This window comes from Rhincodon typus, chromosome 5, assembly GCF_021869965.1.
Source record: "Rhincodon typus isolate 14 chromosome 5, sRhiTyp1.1, whole genome shotgun sequence".
NCBI classification, from domain to species: Eukaryota; Metazoa; Chordata; class Chondrichthyes; order Orectolobiformes; family Rhincodontidae; genus Rhincodon; species Rhincodon typus.
In genome coordinates, this window is record NC_063336.1 from 15,130,411 (window position 1) to 15,152,573 (window position 22,163).

General features: G+C 40.4%; 1 protein-coding gene across 11 annotated transcripts in view; it reads left to right on the forward strand.

Moving 5' to 3' along the window:
- The window catches only part of LOC109922751 (regulator of microtubule dynamics protein 2), a 109,700-nt gene that overhangs the window by 25,209 nt on the left and 62,328 nt on the right, over positions 1–22,163 (forward strand). For 9 of the 11 annotated variants that reach the window (XM_048596895.1, XM_048596889.1, XM_048596891.1 and 6 more), the window contains exons 3-4: positions 1,711–1,813; positions 15,563–15,623. In XM_048596895.1, the coding sequence (XP_048452852.1) occupies positions 1,711–1,813; positions 15,563–15,623 (164 nt within the window). The remainder of the gene's footprint in view (positions 1–1,710; positions 1,814–15,562; positions 15,624–22,163) is intronic. The other 2 variants (XR_007262098.1, XM_048596898.1) reach the window with 1 other exon arrangement.

Consider the following 22,163-nt stretch of genomic DNA (forward strand, 5'->3'; position numbering starts at 1 on the left):
GGCCTGCTGTGTTCATCCAGCTCTGCACCTTGTTATTTCTACCTGCGCACCCATCATCCTTTCCCTTTGTGTCACCTCATCAAGATCCACATGTGAGTCCTCCAGAGTTGAACGTGTGTGAGATTCCTGGTCTCCATTGAAGTGCACATGCAATACTCTTTTGCCCTGCCCTGTCTTGTCCTATCCTGTTTGCAGACTGTTGATGTTTAGTGTCTCACCAAGTGCAGATTCTACTAGTTTCCAAGTTTTGTGAAGAGTCTGCAGTGACTGTATTCTTTTTTTCTCATCACTGTCTCCCTGCATTTAACTTTCTTCTCTTCCACGACTGCCTTTCCAGAAGGTAATCCTATGGTATTTTAAAGAAGAAAGGTACTAGAGGAGGGTTACAGTGAGGAGCAGTAGGGAACCAAGAGGTACAGGCTTAGGTTATCTGAATCATATATGTCAGAAGGGATTTTTAATGAGGGCAATGTAGAATTCATTGATAATTTTAGCTTTTCTGCTGACCATAGCCTTGGTCATTCCCTGTGAGGGCATTGAATCTATTAAGGACGTGAGAAGTACATGTTGGAATAAGCTCAAATTTGCTCCACTGTTTAATTACCATTACTTATCTTTCATTTCAACTCTAACATTTATCTCTCTTGCCTTCCACTTTATCACAGAATTTTGCTTTTGTACATTTTTTGTTCTCCTCCCTTTCTTCTTTGAAACATTACACTTCTAACCTTTCTCATGTCCTCACAGAGTCTTTTGCTTGCAGCTAGCCTTTTTTGAATAAATTTTCATAGTCATGAGACCATAAAAAACAGGAGCAGGAGTCAGCTGTTTGACTTCTCAACTGTTCCATTATTCAATAGGTTCATGTCTGATTCGACACTCCTCATATCTACTTTCCTGCCCTTTCCCTATAATCTTTGATTGCTATTGATCATGAATCTATCTATCTCAGCCTCAAATATACACAAGGACTCTGCTCTCACAGCTTTCTGTGACAAGAAGTTCCAAAGAGAAGTTCCTCCTCATCTCAGTCTTAAATTGGCGTCCCTTAATTCTGAGACTATGCCCTCTTAGACTCTCCCATGTGGGGAAACATCCACTCAGCAATTACCCTGTGAAGAATCTGATATGTCTCAATGATATCACCTCTCATTCTTCCAAATTCCAATGAATGGAGTCCCACCTTGTTTAAGCTTTTGTCATAAGACACCCCCTCCATACCAGGGATCTTGCTTGTGAACATTTTCTGATCTGCCTCCAATGAAATCATTCTCATGATTTGAATGCTGTCGATGATTCACAGTTAGTTGGCTAAATTTTTTTATGATTTATTTTTCTAATACCAGTTTTTTTTATTCCACATTCTTTTCTTTAAAAGTAAGTATATATGTGGTCATTGGATTGTCACTCCAAATCTTTAGATTATTAGTCCAATAATATCATTTCTATGCTATGATATTAAATGGGCATCAACAGGCCCTTTTTTTAATACTCCAATATGACATTAAAATATTTTCATTTAAACAATGTAGTTATTAATAAATTTAGACCATTTTAGGATCAAATTAATCGTACTAGGCATGTTTAGATTGACTCTGCTTTTTCGTTCCTTACATTGCAGTTGTTTTCAAGAATTGCTGAATGTACTATTTAATGGTAAAATGTAAAAGACACAACAGATACACAATAAATACTGTTTGTTGTTTCAAGTTTTGGGACCAAGTGGAATTTCTATGGCGATTAGCACGGGCATATGCTGACATGCATGACATAGCAGTGGATATAGAAGACAAGAAAAACTATGCAGTAATTGGTAAGATGTGAACATAATGTTTGATTTTGCATGCTCTTTTATTTAAGACATAAAGTGCATCATGATAATTCAAAATCAGTTGATTTGTTGGCTTTTTAGTTTTAAAAAGTTTCAAACAACTGAAAGTTTATTATTGTTTTTGAAAATATCTTACTCCCTTCTAAAATCTGGCTTGAAATATAATGCTGATTAAGGCAGGAAAATTTTTCTTTAAATTTGATAGCTATAAAAGTTCTTTGTGAAGTGGGAAGCAGGTTTCCCAACCTCATTTCAAGTAGACATGAATAAAACAAATTAAAATGGTTATAATTTGATAATTAATGGTTAATCTTATGTATAGAAGCCATTCAACGTATGTTGTGGACACTAAAAAGTCAGAGCAAGATGGCAGGGTTGCTCTTCCAAGGGTCAGTTTATGGGATGGTATTGGGACAAAATTGAATTGACATGAACTTTTCACACCTTTTCTCATATCTTCTCAGGACTATTGTCAGACCTCATCCAGGTGACTAGAAAAGGTTTTTTTTTGTCTCTGTCTGTCTCTCTCTGTCTCTTTCTGCCTCCCCCCTCATCAATAGAGAGAAAAGAGTTTCAGTATGAGACAACACAGTGTGAAGAAGGTTCCTGACCCGAAATGTCAACTTTCCTAGTCCTCTGATGCTGCCTGTCCTGCTGTGCCCCTCCAGCTCCACACTGTGTTAACTCTGACTCCAGCATCAGCAGTCCTTACTATCTCTGAGAGAGTTTCAGTATGGCCCTTCTTTGGCACCCTTTTTTCCTCAGGACACTTTGCCACTTAATAAACATTTTAACACTGACAATGACCGATCAGGACATATCAGTATTGACTAAGTTAGGTACAGAAAGAATTAGTGTTCCAGTAATGGATGGGTGTAGTCTATGCTGGAAAGGAAATGTATTTGATACCTCAACTGCACGGTGAATCAGTATTCTGAAATTTTAAAAAATCTCATTTAGTATGAAGTGATGGCCGAGAGAAGAATGCATTCAAGAAAATCTTTATAGAGGATGTCAACAATGATAACTTCAGTCTTCAGGTTAAACTGGAGGACAGTTAGATGGAATCAATATTCGATGTTGGAACTCAGTTTACAGATGCAGATACAGAGGTCAGGGCTGAATGGTCGGTGTAGCATCCATGTCTGTGCTGCATTCTTTCTATGTGCAGTCGACTGCCATTTTTGATTCACAGCTCAATTTCTAATTTTACACCTGAATCATAAAGTTGTATAGCATAGAAGACCATTCAACCCATTGTGCCTGTGCCAGCTCCTTGGAAAAGCAATCCAATTGATCTGTTATTTTCCCATTGACTTGCCATTCTTTTCCTCAACAAGTATTTATAGAATTTCCTCCTGAAGGTTACTAATTAATTTGCTTGCATAAAATTTTTCATTTTCTGATTACCAACCTTCTGTCACTGGAAGGAGTGGACAGAATCTTATTGGGGTCTGAGCGACGTGTGTTAAATTGATGTGTGGTAGAATCAGGTGATAAGTGTGTCACGTTCATCTTGCTCCGTCTTTTATGATTTTCACAAGCAGTGTGGCAGGATTCTCTCTAAACAGCGGCTAAATGTCAACAGATGGTTATTATTGATTGTTAAATGCCTTTTTAACATCACAATTCACCTCATTAATATTCAGTGTCCCATCTTGCCAAACAAGCTAGGTAACATAAAAACCCGATAAAGCCAAAGTGATCACTTAGTGGATTCAGATGAGTAATTGCCCCAAACTACATACTTGTTGGAAACTAAGCACCAACATCTCAGGGCACAGTCCATGGGCACCAGCCACATGCACCCCATGACCATGGACATTGGCATCTGACAGGCCAGCCTTTAAGACCTCTTGTGGCACAAACCAATTAAAAGACGCTTCTGCACTTAAATATCAAACCTCAGGCTCCACTGGCAGCAATCTTTGTAATGCTGCAACTAGGTTCCCACACAACCCATGACTTGAACCATACTACATATCCAGGCTTTTTATTTGCTCTCTTTTGTGTTTACCTGAATGTTCACAGCATCCCTACCTTGTCAGAGATAGTAGGAACTGCCGATGCTGGAGAATCTGTGTTCATCCAGCTCTACACCTTTTTATCCCTACCTTGTGTTGTCTTGCTTTGACCTCTCAGGCAGAGATAAAAGTGTCCTATTACTTTTGTATTACTGTGCTGTTTAGGGCAGGCACAAAGATAGGCAGCTTGTCATAGCTGTCAGAGACCTGTCAAGTCAGGGGGAACGTGTTCGCTTTCGGAGTTCCTGGCATACTCAGTCAAGAGCAGACTCTGATTAGAGGTGAGGAGGCAAACAACAGGCATCACACCACTGGTCTTGACTTTCTACAGTAATGTGGTTTGTTTTCCTCATGGGATGAGAGAGAGGAATGTTTTACTGCAGATGAAAGTGAGTGGCAGAGCTATTACAATTGGTGCAGGTAGGCAGAGCAGAGGGTGTGCATAGTTAATAGTGTCAGGGATTGGTGACTGAGAGCAGGTTGGAATGACATTGCAGGCAGTAGTGAGAGTGGCAGAGCATGAACTTTGTAAGGAGGTAGGTACTGTAGCAGAGATGGTGTTAGTGTGAAGCCTTGGAGAAAAGATGGTGGCACTTATCCTGGTGGAGTAGAGAGTTCTTCTTACCATACTGGGCGTTCTTCCAGACATCCAACCTGGTGGTAACCTTGATTCAGACTGGCATTGTTTGGTGTTGTGGCATTCATTGTTGGCCCTGAGGGAAAAGGAAGACCTGCGTCAGTACCATCCTGTTCAGAAAGACTCCCAGGACCATGTCCATAAAGCAGAGTGCTGACTTGCCTTGCCATGTCCAGGGCAAATATCAGCAAATGTGCAGGGCAAATCAGTAGTGTTCATTCAGGTGCACAACAAGCTTCTAAGAATGACACTTGCGGAAGGGATTCCAGTGAATTCTGGGATATCTGCAGAGTGGTGAGTTGTTCTGGGAAAGGCATGTGGTAAGATTGGGTGGAAATTGGACATTAGACACAGGACATGGGGCATGGTATACAGTTAATGAGATGAGTTTTGTAAGATATGGCAAGAGAACTGTTTAGGCTTTGCTGCACCAAATTCTCCAAAAAACCTGACACAACTCAAACTTAGCCTATAAATGTACCATTTAGTCCTGTGCATCCCTATTTAGTCTGATCAAAGCTTGTCATAATTTTAAACATCTCTCTCAATTCTTTTCTTACCCTTCTGTGTTGTCGCGAATACAGCCCAAACTGCTTGAAGTATCCTCTCAAAGCTGAAATGTAACAATCCTGATGTCATTGTAGTAAATCCTTCCTAAAGTTTGGTGCCCAAGATTGGGCACAGTACTCAACCTGCGGCTTAACTATGTCTTCTAAAGATTTAGCATTATCGTTTACCATTTCTGAAGAAAGGTCCTGACCCGAAACTTCAACTTTCCTACTCCTCTGATGCTGCCTGGCCTGCTGTGTTCCTCCAGCTCCACTCTGTGTAATCTCTGACTCCAGCATCGGCAGTTCTTACTACCTCTTTAGCATTAATACTTTGCTTTTGTATAGCTTTGTTCTATTTATGAAGCTTAGGATCCCAAAGTTGCTTTTAACAGCCTTTTCAACTTGTTACCTTCAAAAGAATTGTGTGCTTAACCAGATTTCTATATTCTTACGTCCCTTTACTATTGTATCATTTAACTTGTATTGAATCTATTATTCTTTCTATAAAAATACTCTGTTGTATCATTAGCCATATGCCTGTCCACTACTCTATGTCCTTCTTCAATATGCAACTTTCTGAACCAGAGGTGAGAATAGCATTAGCTAGGCTAATGTGACACAATATAGTATATAAATTAGATAAATTAAATATGTACAATATTTGGACATCTTTATAACAGCATTTTTATTTTCTCTTTTATGCACGTCAGTTTTAATTTTGGAAATTGGCATTGTCTGTCATTATTGTTCATGTTTTACTTTCATTATATGTCAATTGTACTGTGTAAAAACTTATCTCTAATTTTATTCTCCTCCTTTAAGCATGGAGCACCAAAACTAAAATTTCCCAATTGCATTGTAACAAGACAGTTTCCTCTCAGGTACTTCAGTCATTCGTAGTGTCGGTGGTGGTGTTTGGTAGAGGGGTGGGGTCAGTCAGTCAATGAAGTAAAGCTTTTAATGCAGTGTATTCTGAGATGAATGAGTTAATCCTAGAAATAAAACTCTTTTCAGTCTGTTATTTTTAAATAACAGTCTCTTGTCTGTTTCAGGTACTATGCCACTCACCTGAAATGGTTAGATTTAGGGAAGTCCAAGACTTAGACGGTGTAAGTTTAAGGTGAGCGAGGAGCGATTCAAAAGAGATCTGAGGAGCAACTTTTTCACACACAAGGTGGTGTGTGTATGAACTGAGCTGCTAGAGGAAGTGGTAGAGGCAAGTACGATGACAACATTTAAAAGACATTTGAACAGGTATATGAATAGGAAAGGGTTAGAGAGATATGGGCCAGATGCAGGTAAATGGGACCAGTTCAGTTTAGGATACCTGGCCGGCATGGACAAATTGGACTGATGGATCTGGTTCCATGCTGTCTGACTATTTCCTACTCAACTTGCTAACAGCTCTGCAAGCTGCAGATACAGGAGTATATGGAAAACTGCTTAATGTTTTATATATTGAAAACTCAGTTGCTTTGATTTCAAAGTAATGGAAAATGCTGCTGTGCAGTAATGTAGTCTTAAGTAGGTTTGTATCAGTGTGGGCATTTTTGATGTACAGCTAGTGTCTTTTAGACCCTTACGTAACCACAGATAGTCCAGTTCCTAGCCCATTCAGACTGGTGGTCAACTGCATCAAGCTATAAGAATATGATGTCTCGTTGAAGGGAAGCATTGGATGTAATTTTTTTTAATTTTCAGATGGCGTTTGATAAGGCACCACACATTATGCTACTTAATAAGAGCACATGATTTTGGAGACAGTCAGCTTGGTTAGAGGATTGTCTTAACGAATAGAAGATGAGAGATTTGGAATGGGTTATTTTTCAAGGATCAGTGCTGAGGGCATAATTATTTACAATATATGTTAATGACTTGGATAAGGAAAGTGGATGTACTATAGCCAGTTTTGCACATGACACAAAAACAGATGAAAAGGCAAGTGATGAGGATGACATGACACGAAGAGTCTGCAGAGGGATATAGCCACCTTAAGTGAGTGCGTAAAAACTTGGCAGATGGAATGTAATATGGGGAAATGTGAGGTTATGCACCTTGACAGGAAGATTAAAGGAGCTGAATATTATTTAAATGGAGAAATACTGCCTAAAGCTACAGAACAGAGAGATTTGGAAGTTCTCACCCATGCATCACAAAGTTAGCATCGAAGTTCAGTGGTAATAGAGAAACCAAGTGAAATGTTGACCTTTGTTTCAAAGGATATGGAGTACAAAAAGTAGGGAGGTTTTGTTTAAACTATACAAGGCATTGGTCAGACCGCGACTGGAATACTATGAACAGTTTTGCACTCCTTGTTTAAGGAACATCTATTGGCATTGGACTCAGTCCAGAGGAGGTTCACTAGACTGATATAGAGTATGGAGGGATTATTTTATGAGGAAAGATTGAGTAGATTGGGCCGGTATTCATTGCAATATAGGAGAATGAGGGCGACCATATTGAAACATAAAACATTCTTAGACAACTTGACAGGGTAGATGTGGAAAGATTGTTTCCCCTTGTGAGAGAGCCTAGGACCAGAGTGCATAATCTCAGAATAAGAGGTCACACATCTAAGACAGAGAAGGAATTTCTTCTTTGAAAGTTATGAATCTGTGGAATTCTTTACAACAGAGGGCTGTCAAGGCTGTGTCATTAAATATATTCAAAGTTGAGATAGATTTTTATTTAGTAAGGGAATCGAGGGTAATGGGGAAAAGGCAAGAAAGTGGAGTTGAGGATTATCACATCAGCCATGTGGTGGTTCAGCCTCGATGGGCTGAATGACTTACTTCTGCTGCTATGTCTTATGGTCTTAGGTGCCTAAGGACTAAGTAATTGTTAGTACACTGTGAATGGGTCATATTCCATTTGTAATATGCACTGCAACACCTCACGCCTTGCTTTAACTGCAGCAGGCAATAATCGAAGCCATAGCTGTTGAGAAGGATCTGAGCAAGATTGGAGGAATGCCATTACCTCGAAATTCCCCTGATTGAGACATGCATTTTTTCTTCTTTTCCTGAATCATAATCATGGAAACACCTCCATAATAAAGACTGCAATAGCTCAAGAAGAAGCCCTGCTATCACCTTCTAATGCATGATAAGGTTTCAAATTAATCCTGTTGTCCAGAAAGTGCCATTGTTGTGTCATGGAATCATAGAATAGTAATAGCATTGAAGAAGGGTGTTTGGCCCATCATGTTTCCTAAGGAGCAATTCATGTACTCCCCAGTCACCTCTCAAGTCCCTACACCTTACACCTTTTCAGGTGTTCAGAATGTTGAGAATATGTACAAAAGTTTACGGCACGGAAATAGGCTTCTTTGTCCATTGTGCCTGTGTTCACTGAGAAACAATTTATCCTAATCAATTCCATTTTCAAGCATTTGATTCATATTTCCAGAGGGTGTGGGACTTCAGGTGCATATCATACACCTTAAAATGAGTTGAGGCCTTTTTTTTATTCATTAACGGGATGAGGTGTCACTGGCTAGGCATCATTTATTGTCCATCCTTACTTGCTCAGAGGGCAGTTCGGAGTCAACCACATTGCTGTGGGTCTGGAGTCACATGTAGGCTAGACCAGGTAAGGATGGCAGTTTCCTTCCCTAAAGGACATTAGTGAACCAGATGGGTTTTTTCCAACAATCGACAACAGATTCATGGTCATCATTAGATTCTTAATTCCAGATATTTTGTTTTAATTGAATCTGCCATGGTGGGATTCAAACCCGGATCCCCTGAACGTTATCTCGGCCTCTGGATTAACAGCCCAGCGATAATACCACTAGGCCACCGCCTCCCCTTTCTGCTTATATTACCCATTCAGGCAAGATTCCAAATCCATACCACTCTTTGAGTAAAAACAAAATCTTTCCTCATCTTCTGTGATCCTTCTACCAATTATTTTAAGTGTATTTCCCCTAGTCATTGACCATTTGGCTGAGGGAACTGGTTCTTTCCCATCCATTCTGTCTGGCTTCACATAGCCTGTACATCTCAACCCAGTATCCCTTCAAACTCTTCTGTTTCAAGGGAAACAACCCTAGCCTATCTGATCTTTTGTCATAGCTGCAATTTTCCAGTCCCAGCAATGTCCTTGCAAACCTCCTCTGTAACCTCTCTAGTACAGTAGCATCCTTTTTGGTAATGAGCTAATCAAACTTGCACACAGTACTCATTGTTTCCTAACTAGTGTTTCATGTAGTTCTATTATAACCTCTCTACTTTTGTATCCTGTGCCTTGGCTAATGAAGGAAAATATCCCATGTGCTTTTGTAACACCTGATTGACCTGTCCTGCTATCTTCTGGGATTTGAAAGTCCCTTACTCCCTTTCCATCTGTCTGTATCCTTCCATTTATTGTGTATTCCTTTGTCTTGTTTCGCCTCGCCAAATTGATTACATTTACACTTCTCAGAGTTGGCTTACACTTGCCACTGTTTTGTCTATTTGAAAGGTTTATTGCTATCTTACTGCAGTCTGTAGCTTCTGTCCTCAATATCAACCACGTGGCTAATTTTTGTATTACGTGCAAACGTTTTGATCATACCCCTGCATGTAAATCCAAATCGTTGATATATACCACAAAAACCAGGGGAACTAGTACTGAGCACTGTAGAATCCCTTTGGAAATAGTGGCAATAACATCAATAACACAGGCTTAGTTGACCTAACAAAAACAGAAGTTGCTAGAAAAGCTTAGCAGGTCTGGCAGTATCTATGAAGAAAAGAATCAGAGTTAACGTTTTCGGGCCCAGTGACCCTTCCTTAACTTAGTTGACCTAATCTCTCTCCAAATGACAAACCTGCCTTCCCAGGAATCAGTGGCTTCGCTGCACTCCCTTTATGGCAAGTGTATCTTTTCTTAAGTAAGGAGATCAAAACAGCACACAGTACTACTGGTGTGGTCTCACCAAGGCCCTGCATACCATTTGTTTGCTTTCAGTGACTGGTGTTCAAGGGCACCCAGATCTCTTTGTGAATTTTTTTGAAATAATACTCTGACATGTTTTTCACTCATTGAAGTAGACAACTTCATATTTATCCAAGTTTTACTTGTATTTGCCTGCTTAACTTGACTAAATTGCCCTGAAGCCTTTATGTCTCTTCCTCCTCACGCTCAGTCTCACCTAAATAAAAAAAATACCACGGATGCTGAAAAAATTAAACACATACAAAATGCTGAAAAAACTCAGTACAGCAGTGTCTGTGGTGAGATGAACAGAGTTAACTTTTCAAGTCTGATGTGGCTGCTTAAAAACACAATGTACAGAAGGATGCAGTCAGGTTAAAAAAGTGAGCAGTAACTTGGCAGATGAAATTTCATGTAGGAAAATGTGAGATTATGTACCTTGGCAGACAGATTAGAGGAAATAAATATTATTTGAATATAGAAGGATTACAGAAAGCTATAGATCAGAGGGACTTGGGAGTCCTCGGCATGGATCACAAAAAGCTAGATTCAAGTTCAGCGACAGTTGGGAACTCAAATGGAATGTTGACCTTTATTTCAAAGGGAATATAGTATAAAAGTAAAGAGAGTTTACTCAAACTAAACAAGGCATTGGTCAGACCACAGATGGAATACTATGAGCACTTTTGGGGCCCCTCATCCAAGGCTGGATATACTGGCATAGGATGCAGTCCAGAGTAGGTTAGCTAGGCTGATTCCAGGAGGGATTGTTTTATGAGGAGACTTTAAGTAGGTTGGACCTGTATTTGTTGGAATTTAGAAGAATGAGTGACAACCATTTTAAACGTACAAGATTCTTAGAGGACTCGATAGGGTGGATGTGGAAAGGCTGTTTTCTCTTGTGAGAGAGTCTAGAACCAGAGGGCATAAGAGGTTGCACATTTAAGACAGAGATGAGAAATCAGATGTAAAGGCTGAGTTGTTCAGTATATCCGGGGGTGCCGAGTTGGACAGATTTTTAATCTATAAGGGGTTCAAGAGTTATGGAGAGGGGGAAGGCAGGAAAGTGGAACTGCGGGTTATCAGATTAGTCCATTGAATGGCAGAGAAGCATCGATCGCTGAATGACCTACTTCTGCTCCTACATTTTGTGGTCATATGATGGAGTGGGCAGGTATTGAAATTCAGTTCAATCCAATCCAGAGAAGTGTGAGGTGATACATTTTTGGTAGCAAGACCATGGAAAGACTCTAAAGGGTATGCAGGGCAAGAGACCTGGGTATATATGTACATAAGTTATTAAAAATGGCAGGACAGGTGGAGACCAATAATAAGCGTACAGCATTTTGACTTTATTGGGGCCATATAGTACAAGAGCAAGAAGGTTATGCTGAACCCATATAGGACTGTAGTTAGACCCAGTTGATGTATTATGTCTACAAACAAGGTTTTAAGGCATAATGATGACAGCTCTTTCAGGACTAAATTTGTGACTAACAACCAGTAAAGGTGCCGGCCCAACTTTATATTTAGTTTGTGTGTCAAGAATTATAAATGAAAGGGAAGGGTTTGGCTTCTAATCCAGCAGTAATCTAATTATTCTATTATTCTTTCATTATCATCTTACTACTCATTTCTGCTGGTACATTTTGTCTTTGCATAAATTGCCACTTTTTGTTTAATACAGTGTATGATTGCATAAGGTAATTAATAAATTACCTCAGAGTAAAAGATTCTCTAGGAAATAGTGACCATGACATGATAGAATTCAATATTCAGGTTAAGTTCCTTTGGAACTCCTTACCGCAGAGAGTTGTGGGGTCTGAGTCCTCGTGTATATCCAAGGCTGAGATAGATAAGGGAATCAAACATTAATGGGAAATGGCAGGAAAGTGGACGTATGGACTGTTGCATCAGCCATGATCCTATTGAATGGCAGAGCAGACTCAGTGGCCAAACGGCCTACCCCATTTCCAATATTTTATGGTATAATGAACATAAATAGGCCATTCAAGTCAACCAGTCAATGTCAGCATTTTTGAACCAGTTGAGTCTCCTTTAATTTTTTTATCATTTAAATATATCACTTTAATGATCTATTTCTTTCTCCTTCATTGTTGTCTTGCTCACCTTTAATTCAGCTGTACTATTTACTTCAATACCTCCTTGGTAGCGAATTCCATATTATTGTCTATCTTTGTGTGCAGAAGTTGAACTCCCAGTTCGTTTATCGTTGACTGTGAGATTGATGTCCACTAGTTATGTTCTTCCCTACAAGAGGGAATATGCTACCTCTGTATAAACATTTTGTAATTTGATTTCCCGTTCTCTCTCTCGCGATAGTGATTTCTATCCCATTATACTCCAAATTCTCAAAAAGTGTTGTTGCCAAGAAAAACATAACAAAAATATGGCCCACTTGAACTTTAATGAACTGAATGTGTCTCTATACTTTAACTTAGTCTATTTTCATTATACTTTCAGGAAATATGCATATCATTGGCATCCAGAATTATTTGTCAATGCCTCATCACCCTTGAGAAGGTGATGGTGAGCTGAAATCTTGAACATCTAGTTCATCCAGTGCAGATAGATTCCCAGTGTTACCAGAAAGGGAATTCCTGGTTTTTGACCGAGTGGCAGTGAAGTAACAGGGATATTGTTACAAGTCAGGACACTGTGACCTTGAAGAGAATTTCCAAGTGTCTGCTACCGTTGGTTTTTGAGTTAGTAGAAGTCATGGGTTTGAGAGATGTTGAAGGACCTTTACAAGGTGCTTTGGTGCATCTTATATATGATATGCACTATTGTTGTGCACTCCTGATGAAAATAGCAGATATGCCAGTCGAATGAAAACACAAAGAACTGCAAATGCTGTAAAACAGGAACAAAAACAGAAGTTGCTGGCAAAACTCAGCAGGTCTGGCAGCATCTCTGAAGAAGAAATCAGAGTTAACGTTTTGGGTCTGGTGACCCTTCCTCAGAACTGATGGTAGCTGGGAAAACATCGCTTTGTATGCAGAAAGTAGGAGAGGGAGCGGGAGGGAGTTGGGAGTAAATTATAGGATAAAGATAGAGCCTGAAGAAAGACAAGAGCACTTTGATAGACAAAGGAGTTGATAACGATCTGGCTAGGAGGGTGAACAGCTGTTTATGGGGACTGTTAGTGACTAACAATAAGCAGTGTGTAATGGCAGGCTATGCAATAACAAGACCTGGTAGGGGACTAGGACACGGGAGAGTTTTGGCCCTAAAATTATTGAACTTTATATTGAGTCCTGAGGGCTGCAGGGCCCCCAAGCAGAAAATGAGGTGTTGTTTCTCCAGCTTGCGTTGAGCTTTGCTGGAACACTGCAGCAAACCAGAGATAGGGATGTTGGCCAGGGAACAGGGTGGTGTGTTAAAATGGCAGGCAACTGGAAGCTCAGGGTCTTTTTTTGTGAGCAGAACATAGATGTTCTGCGAAACGGTCACCCAGTCTACGCTACATTTCCCCAATGCAGAGGAGGCCACATTGTGAGTAGCGAATTCAGTAGCCTAGATTCTGGGAAGTGCGGATGAAGTGTTGCTTCACCTGGAAGGTATGTTTGTGTCCTTGGATATTGGGTAGGGAAGAAGTAAATGGACAGGAGTTGCGCCTTCGCTGGTTGCAGGGAAAGGTGCCTTGGGGCTGTAAGGGGATGTTGGGGTGACGGAAGAGTGGACCAGGTGTCCCAGAGGGAATGGTCCCTGCAGAAGGCGGCCAAGGGAGGGAAATATGTGTCTGATGGTGGCATCTCGTTGGAGGTGGCGGAAATGGCATCTGATGATCTTCTGGATGTGGATGCTGGTGGAATGGTATGTAAGGACGAAGGGAACCCTATCGTTGTTACGGGAGGGAAGAGAGAGGGTGAAGGTAGAAGTGCGGGAGATGGGTTGGACCCAGTTGAGGGCCCTGTCGACAATGGTGCTCAGGACTCCTTGGTTGAGGAAGAAGGTAGACGTTTTGGAGGCTTCCTTGTTGAAGCTGGCCTCATCTAAACATATGCAACGGAGATGGAGGAACTGAGAGAGTGGGATGAAGTTTTTACAGGGAGCAGAATGTGAGGTTGTATAGTCCAGGTACCTGTGGGAGTTGGTGGTTTATAGTGAATATCAGTGGCCAGTCTATCTCCAGAAATGGAAACAGAGATTTTGAGGAAGTGAAGGAAGGAGCCGGAGATAGACCAGATTAACGTGAGGGCAGGGTGGAAATGTTTGATTATGTTTCCAATTTCCATCCTGCAACAGCGATAGGGTTCCTTTGTCCTTACCTACCATCCCACCAGCATCCACATCCAGAAGATCATCAGATGCCATTTCTGCCACCTCCAGCGAGATGCCACCACCAGCCACATATTCCCCCTCCCCTCTTTTGTCCGGCTTCCGCAGGGACCATTCTCTCTGGGGCACCCTGGTCCACTCTTCCTTCAACCCCAACAACCCCTCTCATCCTCACGCACCATCCCCTGTAACCGGCGAAAGTGCAACACCTGCCCATTTACCTTTTCCCTCCCCAGAATCCAAGAGCGCAAACGTACCATCCAGCTGAAGCAACACTTCATCTGCTCTTCCCAGAATCTAGTCTATTCATTCGCTGCTCACAATGTGGTCTCCTGTATAATGGGGAAACGAAGCATAGACTGGGTGATTGCTTCGCCAAACATTTACATTCTTCTCGCAATAAAGACGCTGAACTTCCAGTTGCCTGCCAGTTTAACACACCACCCTGTTCCCTGGCCAACATCTCTGTCTCTGGCTTGTTCCAGCGAAGCTCAACGTAAGCTGGAAGAACAACACCTCATTTTCCACTTGGGGACCCTGCAGGCCTCCAGACTCCATATCGAGTTCAATAATTTTAGGGCCTAAACTCTTCCATATTCTAACCCCCTACCCCACACACCAGGCCTTGTTATCACATAGCCTGCCATTGCACACTACCTATTGTTAGTCACTAACAGTCCCCATTAACAGCTATTTACCCTCCTAACCAGATCGCTATCAACTCCTTTGTCTATCCAGCTGCTGTTCTCTCTCTTTGGGCTCTATCCTTTATCCTGTCATTTACTCCCTACTCAATCCTCCTCCCTATTTTCTACACATGAAGCGACATTTTCCCAGCTACCATCAGTTCTGAGGAAGGGTCACCGGACCCGAAACGTTAAATCTGATTTTATCTTTACAGATGCTCCCAGACCTGCTGAACTTTTCCAGCAACTTCTGTTTTTATGCCAGCCAAGTGAGTTGTTCCGTCCAGAATGGTGTCAAGTTTCTTAAGTATTGTTGGACCGGGACTCATCCAGGGAATTGGTGAGTATTGATAAGCCTTGTAAATGATGGATAGATTTTGAGTTAATAGGTGAGTTATTCACTGCAGAATTCCCAGTCACTGGCTTGCTCTTGTAGCCACGGTATTTATATGGCTGGTCCAGCTCAGCCTCTCGTTAATAATAACCACAAAAGATGTTGATGTTGAGGCGTTTCTCTTCTATTAATACCTTATGGAGTAAATCCTAAATCCTCCAGTTTTGTTGAATTGTAAACACAGCAAAAATTAAAGTGTTCGCAATATCCTTTCCAGGTAAGGAGATAGCTATGGATGCAGTTAAACTGGGTCCCCAGAGTGCTGATAGCCACATGTGGTAAGTCTGAATAACCCCACAACAAATTATGAATACTCATTGTGTCTCTGTCATGTTATTACTTGCTACAAAATTCTAGATCTCCAAACTTTTTCCATGTACCTGTCTGTTTGAGGTCATGTTCCATAAGGTTTCGGAAGGTTTTCTTTGTCAAAATTGTTGTTACTGTGGCTAAAACCTGGAGTTTTACAGCACCATCCTTATAAGATCAGGTTATTATTTGGACTGTCATTTGATTCTGTTTGTAATAATTTTAACAAACATGATATCTTTTGAAGTAAAGACTGGACTAGTTTTAAAACTGATTTTGAAATAAATAAAAACCGAAAGAACTGCGGATGCTGTAAGTCAGGACAAAAACAGATGTTGCTGGGAAAGCTCAGCAGGTCTGGCAGCATCTGTGAAGAAAAAATCAGAGTTAACGTTTTGGGTCCGGTGACCCTTCCTCAGAACTGGCCAGTTAATGTTAACCCTGATTTTTTTTCTTTACAGATGCTGCCAGACCTACTGAGTTTTTCTAGCAACTTCTGTTTTTGAAATAAGTAATGTGGATAATTAAAGCAACATTGCTGTGCTACTGCATATCATTTTCCTGATGATTTGTTGTAAAGCAATATAGGCAATTAATTTAGTTCCGCATTGTTAAAGTGAGTAGCAGGGATGCATTTCGGGGAAGGTAGATAATTAAATGAGAAACAAAAGAATAGCAAGTCCCGACCTGACACATCAACTTCCCTGCTCCTCTGATGCTGCCTGGCCTACTGTGTTCCTCCAGCTCCATACTGTGTTGTCTGTGACTCCAGCATCTGCAGCTCTTGCTATCTCTGATCGAGTTATGTTCGTAGGTTTAGGATATGGAGCATGAAAAGCAGACTAGACCACTCATGCTGCATTGCCTGGAATTGTACTATAAATATTACTTAAGATTGCAGAGGATATAAGACGTAGAAGTCGTGTTGTGTTATTAGGTTTGTTTGTTAGAATTTCTGTAGCTGTGGTTCAAGTCTAGAATTTTACAAAATACTTCCTGTGAGATCAGATTACACAATGCCGGTATGTATCCTCCACTCTAGTCTCCTTCTCAACTACATCTGCCATTGTAACTATCTATTTCCTTTTCCCTCAAATGGTTTGTCTAGCTGCCCCTTAAAAGTTTCTGTACTGATAGCCATTTAAGGTGCAGAATTTGAATATTGCTGAAAAAAAGGCAAATTTTGTTGTCATCTTTTGTCTTGCCCTCATCAAGACATTGTAAAAAATACCAAAGTATAGGGCAACAGCATTTTATACTGAGAAACAAGGTGTAGAGCTGGATGAACACAGCAGGCCAAGCAGCATCAGAGGAGCAGGAAAGCTGACGTTTCGGGTCGAGACCCTTCTTCAGAATGTTGTTTGTTTTTTTACCAGGATGTTGCTGGATACAGAAGGTTTGAGTTATAAAGAAAAGTTGATATGCTGGGACTTTTTTCTCTGGAGCATAGGAGGTTGAGAAGCGACCTGATAGAAGTTTATAAAATAATGAGGGTTATAGATAGAGTTAATGGTAATTGTTTAAAGTTTTTGAGAAGATTTGTAGCTCGTGTTGTGGATGAGGTTGTAGACTTGCTTGCCGAGCCAGTGTGTTCGGTTGCAGATGTTTCATCACTGTGCTAGGTAACATCGTCATTGTGCCTCTGGTGAAGCGTTGGTGTTCTGCCCTGCTTGTTATTTATATGTCTCGGTTTGCTGGGTGGTCAGCATCACTTCCGGTTCTGCTTTTCGATGGTTTGTATATCTGGTCCAGTTCATTGTGTCTGTTGATGGAGTTCCGGTTGGTATGCCAGGCCTCCAGGAATTACCTGGCATGTCTCTGTTTGGCTTGTGCTATTATGGATGTATTGTCCCAGTCGAATTTGTGTCCTTCTTTGTCCGTGTGTATTGAGACCAGTGTCTCTGGTTGTCTCTTGGTGGCTAGTTGGTGTTCGTGTATCCTTTATTGTCAGTTTTCTTCCTTTTAGATATATAGTATACAGAAAGACCACACATACGGACCAGATACTTAATTACTCCAGCAACCACCTCAGCACCCATAAGTGGAGCTGGATCAGGACATTATTCAAACTGGCCACAACACACTGCAGCAATCCGGAATTTTGCAAAGCAGAACAGAAGCACTTATTCTTAGTTTTTAAAAGAATGGATATCCAAAAAGCACAATCCGCCATTACCTCCGCAACAGACCACAACAAGAAGACCTGACACGGCCAGACACACCAGTCACCCTACCATATATCAGGGACATTATCAGGGATGACTACAAGACTACTCAGACTCCTAGGTATCAGGGTAGCCCACAAACCCACAACCACTCTGTGACAGTTACTGACTATTGTAAAGGATCCCATACCCACAACCAGTAAAACTAACGTAATATACAAAATACAGTGCAAGGACTGTGAAAAACATTATATCGGCCAAACTGGAAGAAACCTGACAGTAAGGATACACAAACACCATCTAGCCACCAAGAGACACGACCAATACTCACTGGTCCCGATACACACAGATAAAGAAGGACACAAATTCGATTGGGACAATACATCCATAACAGCACGAGCCAAACAGACATGCCAGGTAATTCCTGGAGGCCTGGCATTCCAACCAGAACTCCATCAACAAATACATTGAACTGGATCCGAAATACAAACAACTGAAAACCAGAACCTGAAGTAATGCCGACCACCCCAGCAAACCGAGGAGTATAAATAACAAGCAGGACAGAACATCAACGCTTCACTGGAGGCGCACTGATGATGTTACCTAGCAGGATGATGAAACGTCTACAACTAAACACGCCGGCTCGGTGAGCAAGTCTACAACCTTAATGGTAGTTGGCTTTTCCCTAGGATGGGGAATTTCAAGACATATGGGTCACGTTTTTCAAGGTGAGTGGAGAGAGATTTAAAAAAGACATGAGGGGCAAATTTTTTTTTACACAGATGGTGGTTCGTGTGTGGAATAAACTTCCTAAGGATATAGTGGATGTGGGTACAATTACAACGTTTAAAAGACATTTGGATAAGTACATGAATAGGAAAGGTTTGGAGGGATATGGGCCTGGAACAGGCAGGTTGTACTAGTTTAGTTTAGGATTATGTTTGGCTTGGACTGAAGGGTCTGTTTCCATGCTGTATGACTATGACTCTATAAACAGAAATTGCTGGAGAAACTCAGCAGGTCTGATAGCATCTGTGGAGAGAAGTCAGAGTTAACGTTTTGGTCCAGTGACCTTTCTTCAGAATCTTCTGTCATTTTCCGATGTTAAACTGAGCAATCTTTAATTCCTTCAATCTTTTATGTTCTTAATGTGAAAATGGACATTAGTGATCTGCATATTTTTGCTAACAAAATATTAAGTGTGAGTAGCAATGCCACTAATTTCTGGATTATGTTGAAATAGATAAAATCCTCTGTACCAGTGGCTTTGTCCTCTTATTTATTGAATTAATTTGCTAGTTTTTAATAAAATTTAAAACACCGTTATCTCATTGCTGTTCAATATGATGTCTACTTGTTCTATCTCCCAGTAAATATCAAAGTAGAGTAATTATCTACCACCTCTCTGGTACCTATCATGTTATCTAGTCCTATTCCTGTTGCAACCTTTTGTGTGTGTGCTATTTTGTTTCTTGATGATTCGTTCCTCTATGTTGTCTTAATTTTTTTTACTTTGATCCAAATTTGACCACATTGTCTCTTATTTACTCCTCTGTTTGATGTCTTTTTCTTAGTCCTCTTTCTGCCTTATTTTATGTAAGCCTCTTTCCTGACTCATGATTGTTTCTTTTTATCTGCTAGACTCACACTAGCACTTCATTTTTTTTTCCGTTCAGCAGAATGTATTTTTCTTGTACACTTTTAAAAACTGTTTTAGATCATCATGATCTGGATAGCTTACATGTACTACTTACATTCACCTCTTTTGCGTAATGTTTTGCAGGAATGCATTGCTAGATGGGGAACCTTTTCTTTCCTATTGTGTTCGCATTCTCCTCATTCGTGCCAAATTTTATGTTTCTTCATTCCTGGGATGTGGGCAATACTGGCTGGACCAGTTTTTCTTGCCCATCTCTAGTTGCTCAAGAAAACGTAGTGAGTTGCCTTCTTGAACTGCTGATGTCAATGCAAGTTGTTAATAGGGAGCTCCAGAATTTTGACCCAGTATCACTGGGTCTACTCTAGCGCCTCGCAATGCTTTGTGAGTTCTTACATGAACTGTGCTTTTAAAAACAGAAAGAACCTAGAGCATGGAGTTTCTTCACAATGCTACTTAATTATATGCAGTGCACCTGCAACTCAGTAAGGTCAAAGCAGTGCAGAAGCCACTTGTGCCATGCTGCTATAGAAATGAGTTGGATATATGAATTTTACACGACTTCCAACTTCTTTCAGTTGGGCTTGGTCAGCTTGGTCTTTGCAGTCAAAGTTCAAGGCAGATTAATTTCCAATTTCACCAATTTTACTGAAATACTTTATATCATTACATACTTATTGTAATATTAGGATATCTGTGTACCTGCATAGTTTAGGTATGAGGGCATGTTCATACCCTTCAAGAAAAATTACTGGTATTTTGAAAAGAAAACTCTCAGTTTAAGATATAAAAAAAGCACGACTTCATTCACCTTGAAGATCTGGAGAGAATTTTAGCCTAGTTAGTATATACTCTTGCCCTCCTGATCAAGAATGTAATGTAATTGTTGCTGAAATATACATTAGTGGATCAAAACATAATATTTTAATTTCTCGGGAGTAGTGTGCCCTTGTGCTTTTGATCATAATTGTTGCTATGTTCCTGGTTTTAACATTTTGCAGACCTGTCCAATGTCGGCCTGGTTACACTTACCCCTAGAATGGCTTACCTCCAACTTCTCATATAAGTAGTCACTGTCTCTACTTCAACTGTGATTAACTATTAAAACATGACGTGACCTTAAAAAGACATCAATTCCTCATTTGACGGAGTGTGGCATCAAGGAGCCTGAGCAAAACTAGAAACAATGGAGATTGGTGAGAAAACCCTCTGCTGGTTGGAGTCATACCTGGTGCAAAGCAAAATTATTGTCGTTGTTGGACATCAGTCATTTCAACTCCAAACACCTCTGCAGGAGTACTCAGGGTAATGTCTTTGGGTCGATCTTCTTCAGCTGCTTCATCAATGATCTTCCATCTATCATAATATCAGAAGTGGGGATGTTTGCAGATGACTGAACATTGTTCGGCACCTTTTGCAACTCCACAGATGCTGAAGCAGTCTGTGTACAAATGTAGAAAGACCTGGACAATATCCAGGCAAGTTGTGGTGTTCCCATGCATTTTATCATTATCCGTTTAGATGGAAGTGATCTAGGGATCTTTGACAAATTCCTGCAGTGTATCTTGTAGATCGTAAGCACTGTTGCTACTGAGTGTTGGTGGTGGAATGACTGAATGTTTGTGGGTGTAGTGCCAATCAAGCAAGCTGCTTTGTCCTGGGTGGTGTCAGGTTTCTTGAGTGTTGTAACTGCATTCATCCAGGCAAATTATAAGTATTCGATTACACTCCTGACTTATGTCTTATAGATGATGGACAGACTTTGAGGGTGTCAGGAAGTGAGTTACTTACTACAGGATTCCTAGCCTCTGACTTGCTGTTGTAGCCATACTATTTATATGGCAAGTCCAGTTGAGTTTCTGGTCAATGGTAACCCCCAGATGTTGATAGTGGGGTATTCAATGAAATTAATGCTATTAAATGTCAGGGGGCAGTGGTTAGATTGTCTGTCTCTTATTGGAGATGGTTCTCAAAATGAAAACCTGGCTCTTTTAGATGCCAGATAATAATGTTGTTAACATATTTGTAAAAAGCTTGAAATTTAGAGTGGAGTAGTAATTGCTGCAAATACTCACGAAACCATTAGCATGTTAAAGGAGAGGTATTCTTAACTCTCTACTTCAAAAATTTAACAACGTAACATTGTTTTCTGCTATAAAATCAGTACCTTTAGCAATTGTTTTTGCTCTGATGTATGATAAGGTTATGGAATCATGATTCTTTTTTGTACTGATGCAGTGTTACAAAATGATGTCAGCATAATCATTCATAACTATTTAACATTGACCTGAACTTTGTAATTTGTCAGTTCTTTCAGCCATTCAGGCTGTAGTACAACTGTTTGTAGAATAAGAGAGTAGGGAGTTTATTTTATGACGAATATTTATTTTTTGGTACATTTTTGTGCAGAAAAGTTTGCTGCTTTTATAATGCAAACCACAAATAATGTATTTTGTAATCCTTAAATAATTACAAAGCAAATGCAACACCAAAGCAGATTTTATTTCATTATTTTTGTGAACTGTAATATTGCATTGAATATACAACATAGAAACCAGTGTCAGTGTTTGCACAGAAGATAGTAGGAACTGCAGATGCTGGAGAATCCGAAACAACAAGGTGCAGGGCTGGATGAACACAGCAGGCCAAGCAGCATCCTAGGAGCAGCGAGGCTGACGTTTCGGGCC